This window comes from Saimiri boliviensis, chromosome X (assembly GCF_048565385.1).
Source record: "Saimiri boliviensis isolate mSaiBol1 chromosome X, mSaiBol1.pri, whole genome shotgun sequence".
In the NCBI taxonomy this organism is placed as follows: domain Eukaryota; kingdom Metazoa; phylum Chordata; class Mammalia; order Primates; family Cebidae; genus Saimiri; species Saimiri boliviensis.
Window position 1 is genome coordinate 34,239,566 of NC_133470.1, and position 10,965 is coordinate 34,250,530.

Below are 10,965 nucleotides of genomic sequence, written 5' to 3' on the forward strand. Positions count from 1 at the left end.
GAAGCAACCCAAGGTCCACAATATGGAAACATTAATGTTAAACTGTTCATATTTTCTTCTTCTTCTCTTAGGTTTGCTCAATTCTTATTTACTGAGGAATTTAAGGCTGGTTCTCGGGTTCTTGAAAGTATATACAGCTTGTATGAAGGCTTCTCCGGGACAGTGTGCTTTCTGATTGACCTGCTACAGCCCAATCAGGCTGAATTCCCTCTCTTCAGCGTCTTTGTTTAGAAGGCTCCATCTTCCACTGTGGCCCTGCAGAGATCCCCTGAGATTTTCTGAGCCAAGCTGAAGCAGTTTCCACATAAGCCACATTCAATGGTATCACAACCATGAGCCTTAACATTGCCACCAGAGGGAAGGAATCAGGCAGGTGAAGGCGACATGATGCCAGACTTGAGAGAGGATCTGCAAAATAAAGATACCACAACTCATCTCAGAACTGCAGAGATTTAATGTTTCAGGGAATAGATGTGAAACTAGGGATCATAGGAAAAAGGGAAAGAAAAATGATCTGTTTTTAGTTATACATAGAAAACCAAACTGAAAGTGTGGACTATGGCAAGAAATACACTAATACTTTTGCAGTATGAATGAGAATTTGACCATTTGTGTGTGCCCTCTACACCTAAATTCATAAATAAAGACAATCAAAAACTGAAATAATTGCCCAGCTGAAAACTGCTAGGCGGGATGAATTGTGAGGTTGCTGACACACATAAAAAAAACTCTTGGTTGTCCTGTGCTTATACTTATTGAAATTTGTGATTTTTACTGAGTAAAGATATTTGCATATGAATATTTTTTTCATTATTCTGGGCAATTTAAAGAAATCATATTATAACTTAGGTCAGATACTAAAATGTGAAGTTTTCTTAGGCCTTAGAACATCTCTTTTCCTGGTTCCTTTTTTCCTCAAAGCTCAATTAGAATAGCAAAATGTATAAGCTAGTAAATTTATGCTATAGCAAGTGTTGCTGTCAAGTGTTTTTCTCCAGAGGAAGTGTGAACTATGTATTGTCTATTGTTAGTAATTTTTAAAATGCCTTTATGTGCATAATCTTTATGAAGCTATTAGCTGAACTGTAAAATATACTCTTGGTAAAAATCACTAATTTCAAAGATCAGGGTAACCACTACAAAGATGTGTCATTTCTGCCATTGTCTGGGACAGGTAGACACAGGCTGAGAAGGTCACCAGTGATTGTGGAAATAATTTTGCTCCATCTTATACTATTAAATGAAGAGATAAGTGAATTCTGAGGTTAGTTACCTTACCTTCCAAGACACAGGGTCCACTAGAAATTAGCTATAATGCTCATTGAGCAAAGTTGTCAGATCAAATTCAACCCTGCTGTAAACACATAGAAGTTGTGAAACTGCTTCAAGTAAATATTGGTTTGCAGAATACTATAGGAGCATCTGTCACTTCAATATGCAGAGCATGAGTTGACCCTTTTCCTAGAATTTGGTCAGTGGCAATTTCATATATCAGATTGAGTACGAAATTGTACACTGTATAAGACTTATTTAAATAGTCAAATATTTGAAGTGTGTGTGTGTGTGTGTGTGTGTGTGTGTGTGTGTGTATTCCATAGCTATTCCCATGTAAATCCAAATACTTATCTTTAGTTCAGTAATTCTTTTTTTTTTAAGTTCTGGGGTACACGTGCAGATCTTGCAGGATTTTTACATAGGTATACACATGCTATGATGGTTTGCTGCCTCTATCGCCCCATCACCTACATTAGGTATTTCTCCTAATGTTATCCCTCCCCAATCTCCACACATCCTACTGTCCCTCCCCTAGCCCCCCCACCCCACAGCAGACCCCAGTGTGTGATGTTCCCCTCCCTGTGTCCATGTGTTCTCATTGTTCAATACCCACTTATGAGGGATAACAGGCGGTGTTTGGTTTTCTGTTTTTGTGTCAGTTTGCTGAGAATGGTGTTTCCAGATTCATCCATGTCCCTACAAAGGACATGAACTCATCCTTTTTTATGGCTGCATTGTATTCCATGGTGTGTATGTGCCACATTTTCTTTATCCAGTCTATCTTTGATAGGCATTTAGGTTGGTTCCAAGTCTTTGCTATTGTAAGCAGTGCCACAATGAACATATGTGTGCATGTGTCTTTATAATAGAATTGATTTATAATCCTTTGGGTATATACCCTTTAATAGGATTGCCGGGTCAAATGACATTTCTATTTCTAGATCCTTGAGGATCACCACACTGTCTTCCACAGTGGTTGAACTAATTTACACTCACACAGTGTAAAAACATTCCTATTTCTCCACATCCTCTCCAGCATCTGTTGTCTCCAGATTTTTTAATGATCACCATCCTAACTGGTGTGAGATGGTATCTCAGTGTGGTTGTGATTTGCATTTCTCTAATGACCAGTGATGATGAGCATTGTTTTATGTTTGTTGGCCGCATAAATGTCTTTTGCAAAGTGTCTGTTCATATCTTTTGCCCACTTTTTGATGGGGTTGTTTTTAATTCTTAACTTGAATCATAGACCTTGGGACAAGTTAGAGAATATTCTGTTGCCTAAAAAGCAAACTTACAAGTATGTTGGTATGTACATGTGTATGGATCAGTTTGTTTGTGTGTGTGTGCTCATTTTGGGGGGGACAAGGATCTCTGCATCTATAACATTCTCAAAGAATCTGACCAAAGAAACGTAACAACTATCTTTGTGTATTTTATGACTATGTATGTTTGCAATCATTGCAATAAAGTAGGACAAAATGATTTTGAAATGCATATACCTTTTCAGCTTATTGTTTCATTTTTATATCCTCAGATATGATTATATCAAATTGGCCTCAGTTGTTCGTCTGTGAAAATACTCAGTTTGGGACAATACCACAGAAATAACAGCTTTTAGATGAGTCCCCAAATTGAGTCCAGAAGTTCTTTCATATAGGCTGAATATGATAACCATACAGAGCTTTATGGAACACATGCTGTTTTTATAGTCCAGGAACCCCTGAAAATGTGTTTGGTAAATGCTCCAAAGTCTTGCAGCTAGAAAAGGACAAAAGAAGAATTCAAACCCAGGGTTGCACCTTCTAAGTTTATTCAGTATTCTAGACTAGAATCTGGGGATACAGTAGTGAACAAAATAACCTTTCCCTCAAAGCTACCTTCTGTTTCAATTTGCTATTCCTTTCACAATTCATCCTTGAGAGCTGAAACCTAAAGCACTTAGAACTGATACTCTAGTTCATTATCATATCAGTTCCATTTTTAGTAACTTCAGAAAAAACAGACCCCTTCAGGCTATCTGCCCTTTTAAGTTCTGATAGGTCTGATGATGATGTGCTAACCATTATGAAAAGACAACCCTTTTCGTGTGTCAAATCTAAGCAAAGACCATGTTTGGGTATTGTCTTTATGAAATGACATCTTGGTAAATTAGAAACAGGAATAAGCTTGTTTAGCACTTAAATCTGTTGATGAAACTTTTCATTTTCCTGAAAGAATTATAGATTTTGGAAGGTACTCTTCTATATCATTTTCCCAAGAAGGGGAAAAGATCATTAAATTTTGCTGTAGGAAAGTGTGGCATGTCACTTCATATTTAATAATTCAACTTGCCTCCCTTATCTATGGTAACATTTTTAATGTAGTACTTAAGCCTATTGTCTCTTTTTTTTTAATTGCATTTTAGGTTTTGGAGTACATGTGAAGAACATGCAAGATTGTTGCATAGGTACACACGTGGCAATGTGATTCGCTGCCTTTCTCCCCTTCACCTATATCTGGCATTTTTCCCCATGCTATCTCTCCCCAACTCCCCACCTCCCGTCCCTCCCCCATTTTCCCCCAACAGACCCCAGTGTGTAGTGCTCCCCTCCCTGTGTCCATGTGTTCTCACTGTTCAACACCTGTCTATGAGTGAGAACATGTGGTGTTTGATTTTCTGCTCTTGTGTCAGTTTGAGAAAGATGGTTTCCAGGTTCATCCATGTCCCTACAAAGGACACAAACTCGTCGTTTTTGATGGCTGCATAATATTCCATGGTGTATATGTACCACATTTTCCCTATCCAGTCTATTATCCATGGGCATTTGGGTTGGTTTCAGGTCTTTGCTATTGTAAACAGTGCTGCAATGAACATTCTTGTGCATGTGTCCTTATAGTAGAACGATTTATAATCTGCCTGTTGTCTCTTAAAGAGTACAGGGGCATTTTCACCACCACTAGTATAACTTTAATATTATTTACTGTACATGGCATGAGCAATTATAAACCCTGACAGTAATGGTGGAAATGTTTGAGGATACATTGAAAGGGTCTCTCAATAATGGGGAGACTGCATTATACTTTGATAGCAGGACATTTTGGAAACCATTACAACTCTGTGTATTTTGTTTCATTAATGTAATTACATGCCATCTCTTCCACACACGCCCCAAAATATTATACATCTTTATTTTGCTCAAGCCTGTTTTAGTCATGGGTTTGTAGTCTTTTACTTCCACTTGTAACTTGATAACTGAGTAGAACAGGGGTTTGCTAGAGTATATTTCCCTGTGCTTCTTTAGGTAATTGACTATGCTATTAAGATAAGAGTATTTGCTTACTGATAACTCAAGAAACAGTAGTTTTCCTGGTCTGTGCTAAATTGGATCTCTTCCAGTGGCAGCTAATTTCTTTAACTTTTTGGACATAGTAAGACTTTAATCATGGTAATACTGAAATTCTTTTAAATTTGAAAGAGCAAATCTCCATAATTTCAATGAAACAGATGTGCTTACGATTTCTAGTCATGTTAAATGAACACACAATTAAAAAGAAAAACAGTAGTAGTGCAAAGAGCCCTGTGCTGGAAATCTCAATGCCTTGCTCTGCCACTTTTAGGGGCCACTGTAGTAATAATAATAACCACCCTGTCTACTTCACAGGGTTGTTATAAAAGTTCTCAATGATAAAATGGATATAAGTAAGTTTTTAAATGTGCAGATCCTTTTTACATTTAAAAGGGATGCTATATTTTACCCACTATATACACAGAAAAATCATGCCCGGTTATGACTTTCAATAAGTGTTTCAACCAAATAGAATCTCTATATGTGGGTGTAGTGCTTGAGGTCTGGATCACTAGATGGATAAAAACCAAGTGTACCTTTTATTTAAATTCTACCACCAGTCCTGAGCACAGCATTTTGCCTCAGAACTTTTGATTCACCAGGACTTCCTGCATGGGAACAGATGGATTTAGTTCAGCAGTTCCTTTTAATGCAAATATTTATTTTGCTTGCTGAGAAAAAGGAGTATAGTGCCAATAACTCAAGAAAAGGAGCAGGCAAGCCAGGTCTGTAGAGAGAAAATCAACTGGAAAATAAAGTAATTCTGGGGTGAGTTTGATCTGCACTTAATTCAAGTCTCAGGACCACGTGACATGTAGTTATCAAAAATATACCGTCAATTGCATATTAGGCCTTCTTTTGGGGACCTGGGCTATTTATTTAGCACTGTCTCAAATTAATAGCTAAATGACTGAGCCTCAAATTTGCTGAGCCCATGTATTATTGGCATAGATTTGGCAAAGAAAGTAAATGAGAAGGCGAGCAAGGGGTGAGTGGAAGAAGCTTGCTGAAGCTCAGTATCTCAAAGTGAGTTGCGGACTCAACGTTTAATGCTATAAAGAACCAGTCCATTTTTACCTATGAATTTTATTGCTTTCTGGAACCTCTAGTCCAGAACCACCCCTGATTCGCCAACTTCTCCTTTTTAAATATTATAGTTCATTGTGATGTGTTTTTTCCTGTATCTGCTTTATCATGTGACTTCCTTTTGCCTGGGAGGGCAGGTTTTCTCCTTATCGCTTCCATCCATGTCTGTTCTTAGCTAAGAGTTCCAGCCTCAATAAGACTGGATTACTCTTTGGTCAGAAGGGCAGACAACCTCAAGGTCAGCAGCAACACAAGTTGGGCCTAGTAGTCAGATCACAAGTGAGTGTGGCTGTTCATGAGAATAGTGCGGTGGTGGCATTTATCCTGCTTCCCCTCAATTGCATAGACCTGGTAATTTTATTTTTAATGTGACAAAAAAGTTGATGCTCCGTTAAATGTTTGGCCCTCATCCATTATCATAAATCTCATACTGGAGGTGGAATCTCTCTTCTTGTTTCTTTAATTGAAAGTACTAATGAATTGAGGCCTGGCAGATGATGACTTTAGAGGTCTTTTTTAAAAACTGTACTTCAGGTTCTGGGGTACATGTGCAGATCATGCAGGATTGTTGCATAGGTACCTACATGGCAAGGTGGTTTGCTGCCTGCATCCCCCCATCACCTATGTCTGATATATCTCCCCTCCTTATTCCTCCCCACCCCCAGCTGTCCCTCTCCTAGCCCCCTGACAACTGACCGCAGTGAGTTTTTTTTTGTTTTGTTTTGTTTTGTTTTGTTTTTGTTTTTGAGACAGAGTCTCACTCTGTCGCCAGTTGCCAGGCTGGAGTGCAGTGGCATGATCTCGGCTCATTGTAACCTCCGCCTCCCCAGTTCAAGCAATTCTCCTGCCTCAGCCTCCCGAGTAGCTGGGATTATAGGCGCAAGCCACCACGCCCAGCTAATGTTTGTATTTTTAGTAGAGATGGGGTTTCACCATGTTGGCCAGGATGGTCTTGATCTCTTGACCTCGTGATCCACCCGCCTCGGCCTCCCAAAGTGCTGGGATTACAGGCGTGAGCCACCATGCCCAGCCGAGTTTCTTTTTAAATTTGTTTTTCTTTCTTAAAACATTGAACCTTGTCATTTTTATCTAGACTCTTCCACAAATGGCAAAGTCACTTACCTGCAGAGTTCCCTGTATCTTCTTTTGCCTTTATGTACCTGTTAATTACCCATTCTGAAGTGAATTTGAAAAAATTACTTAAAATAACCAAATCACCCGTATTTTTGTTTTTAGGGGGATTGGTGAGTAATGTGGATTAAAAGAACAAACTATCCTCTCTTTTTTGTCTTTCTCATCCCTTTCCAATACTGAGGAAGGAAAGGGAGAAGGGGGTAAAGATACATGAGGCTTAACTATCCAGGGTTATGAAAACAGTTTGCAAGCACTTCCTGTTTGCTTCCCTTTTGGTTTTTCTTAGTTCCTGTAGGAAATAGTTTACCCCTTTGTGTGTGTGTGCGTGTGTGTGTGTCTGTGTGTGTGTAAGTAGTTGAGCAAAAGAGAATGAGACTGACTTAAGGAGAGTCGATATCTCATATGAAGCAAAACCTGACATTTAGCTATTAGATAGATCTCAGTGAAAGGCTATGTTCAAGCTAAGTTGAATAAGTTTATTAAGCTTATTTATTAAGCTTGACTGAGCTTATTAAAACTTCTGTCAGGTTGAAGCCATTAGTAACCATCTGTAGAAAACAACAGCCATGAGTTTCACAAATACAGAAGCAGTATGTGATGTGAGCCACAAATGTAAACCACATATGCAATTTTCAAATTTTCTAGTCACTACATCAAAAAGGTAAAAATAAAAAGATGAAATTAATTTTAATAATATATGACTTAGCCTCATATATCCAAAATGTTAGTATTTCAATATGCAATCAATATAAACACATGAATGAGATAGTTTACATTTTTGTACTGAATCTTCAAAATCTAGTATTTTATACTTACTATATATCTCCAGTCGAAGTAGCCACATTCCAAGTGTATAAAAGCTGCATGTGAGTTAACTATTGTATTGGACAGTGCAGGGCCTACATCCCATACCTGTTTCCTAGTACTGATAAAGTCTTCCTACCGTCCTTTGTTGTTATGAGAGAAAATGGAAGCAGAACCTCCCTATTACATGAGTGCTGCAATATTTCCCCAAACGCAGCCCAGCAGTACGAAGAGCTGCCCTGTAGAAAAATTGATTCTGTGATTAAATATGTTATGAAAGTTCTAATATTTTACCCCCTTTTGAAGAATACATGTTACATTAACATATTAAAGATTGAGAAAACTACCCTGGGTAAAGAAACCTGTTTGAAGTTGTTTAGTTGTTGAGTTCTGTGTCTGTAAGAATCCTGGAAATTGCCACAAGTGTCTCTCCATAAGAAAACCTTTGTGTTTTCCTCCACTCCTTTTGGAGCCCATTTCTATTTATCTTTGTATTCAGAATCACCTGAGAGTGAAAATATTTCTTGTTCTAGAACAACCACCACCTACATTGAAACCAACAGATGGCTTTAAAGTCTAGCACTTGGACATAGATCTTCAGAAAGTACCCAAATATATACCTTCCTCTTATTCTTGTGTGGGTGGGGTGGGGGACATTTGAATGTACATATGTATAAACACCAAATACAATTTCTTAAGTAGAGTAATGCAATTCTTGCTGATGCTTTATTTTTATATTTTGTGTGGTGTTAATGTACATTCTTTAATGTGTACTGTTCTTGTAATATGTATGAAGTAGCTGTGACATAGCAGTCAGTTTAAAAAAGATATAGACTATACTTGACTACTGTCAATCTATAATGTGATCTTTTTGCAACTTGGTTTTAGTGGGGTCTCTGATGTCGTTCCCATAAGTTTCATTTTAAAATCTATGCTTAAGTGGCAATTAGCAATATAATTAATTCTGCATTGCAGACCACTGTATTTGGAAGACAAAGGGACATGCTCACATGGCACAGTGAAAAGTGAAATCTTTTCCCACTTGGTGGTGGGTGTATGACAATTAATTAGGTCTGCCTTGGAATAAAAATCTGCTTCCTTATTGGGCTCTGATCTTTGCCCTGAATTAATTACAGTTATAGAGGAATACATTTTGTAGGCAGTTTTTCTGGGAGGTAAGGAATTGGTTCCTAGAGATGATCTTTTCACCATTGGAAATTAATATTCTTTCATACTGAATTAATATTCTTAAGTATTAAAAATTTTAAAGACTGTAGGAGCAGTAGAATCCCTGTGTTCTTGAAAATGCAAAATGGAACATGAGTTGCACATAGACTCTCTAGTAGTAGAAATGGAATATTCTAAGTGCAAAAGTTTCGTTTTAGAATCTGATAAGGAAGGATAGCCTAATCTTTAAAAAGATACAGCTTTTTCAGCTTTGAACATCTGAGGGAACTCTTCCTGGAAGTCTGAATTTTAGTATCTTGAATTTAATGACTCTAAATTAGCAAACATTAAAAAATGGTTTTTGTAGAATCAAATTATCATGGGGAGAACTTTGCAAAGTCCTATACTTGGGAATATATACTGGGTCAAGCACCACATGTTAGTTTTGGAATCTGTATTTCCCAGTGAATAGAATTCACTGCACCAAAAAGCTTTTTTGGCACAATTCACAATACTTACAGAAATATAATTGTATCACTGAAGACAGCAAAGCTCACCTTCCTAATGATACATTTCACAAACAGCACATTAGGGTAATTTCTTAATTATGAGGAGGAATAAAGAAATACTCTGTCAATATAGTATAACTGCTTATTTCTAATTGTATCTAGGAATGAATAACTATTATTTAAAGTACTATTGAATTTTGAGGAACTGATCAAAGAATTACTATTAATAAAATTGTACTATTTGCAATATATTTGCCTTGGCACAAATACAGAGTTAAAAACATAAAATTATATTTAAAAATATATCAAATAATAGAGATTGGTTATTACTACTTTAAAATCCTACTAATTTCCACTAGCACTAAATTCAACACCAGTCATCTGTTGTATAGAAGTAAGATTTTGAAAGACTCGTACACAAAATGAAAGGCTTTTTAAAATTGTCTTTTTGCCATAACAGGTTATATGACCTCTTGCTAATTGTTATATTTCCTTAGAGGCAATTTGAGGCTCTTTCAAAGACATCTGCAGCAATTAGGTCTAAATTTAGAGTAGAATATTCTGCCAAATATTTTACTATATCACAAAATGTCATGCTACTGTATTTTATAATAAAACCAAATTCTCAAGTATTCTGGTATGTTACATATTATACCAAAACATCACTTTCTATAAATCTATTATTGTGTACATAATATTTTTAAAAATAATGGGTATTTTGGTCCTAGTGAAAAAGTATAATGTAATACATTAATCTTTAGTCAAAACCCATTGAGGTGTCTGACAGGGAAACTAGCAACCATAAACTATAAGGTATATATTATTCTCAAGGACAAAATGGCAAATGATAATACAGAAAGAGATGATCACTGGAGCAATTTAGCTAGTGTGCAGAACGAGTGAGCAAGTTGGCTGGTGTGCAGACTAAGAAGGATCAACGTGCAAATGCTCATCAGAATTTAGCTTTTGTTGTTGGTTGTTCCTGGAGGGGTTAGTACTAGTTAGTTGATATTGCTTCCCTTTCATGTGGGGTGTTTGCTCACAGCCCACTGCATGGTATAGTGAAATCTCTTTATAAGCAAGATAGAGTCTGAAGGTTAGAGATGCATCTTATGGTTTTTAAAACTGCTGTTAGAATGTTCTAAACACTGTGATCTTTCCAAATGTGTTTTCTGTATTCGTTTTGTATTATAGAAAATAATTCGCTATAAACTGGACTTTATAGTGTTTAAAGCAATGTTATTTATTGGCTTATTGCCCCCCTTATAATACATTTATGTACAGTATACTTAATGTAAAAGCTGTGATAATCCTTTGCCTTAAAATAAAATCCAATGCTAAATATTGAGTGTCTCAATTAATAATTCTAAGCTCCCAATTTTTCCTTTAAAGCTAACCGCAGCATCAAGTAAAACATTACACAAATAGTCTGTGGAGTGTTGCTGCTGATTCTGTATTTGTAACAGTGTATGTATCTTGGCCCAGGATATGGTGGCCTTCTGGGTTCTATAAATAGATATTAGTAATCCTTTTAGGGAAAGGGCCTGCTACCTCTCAGCTGTTGGCTGAATTTTCTCCTTAACTCATAAATGGATTTTCTCATGCCACATAAAAAACAGAAAGACAGACCACGATGTTCTCTCCCTGTACGTTTTTTTTTT

The 10,965-nt window shown here is 36.8% G+C and overlaps 1 protein-coding gene across 2 annotated transcripts in view; it reads left to right on the forward strand.

Annotated features, from left to right (window-relative positions):
* LANCL3 (LanC like family member 3) overlaps nucleotides 1-10,723 on the forward strand; it is a 103,935-nt gene extending 93,212 nt beyond the window's left edge. For both annotated transcript variants that reach the window (XM_039475398.2, XM_074392341.1), the window contains one exon: nucleotides 72-10,723. In XM_039475398.2, the coding sequence (XP_039331332.1) occupies nucleotides 72-231 (160 nt within the window). In that variant the 3' untranslated portion in view covers nucleotides 232-10,723. The remainder of the gene's footprint in view (nucleotides 1-71) is intronic.
* Nucleotides 10,724-10,965: the final 242 nt, after the last annotated feature.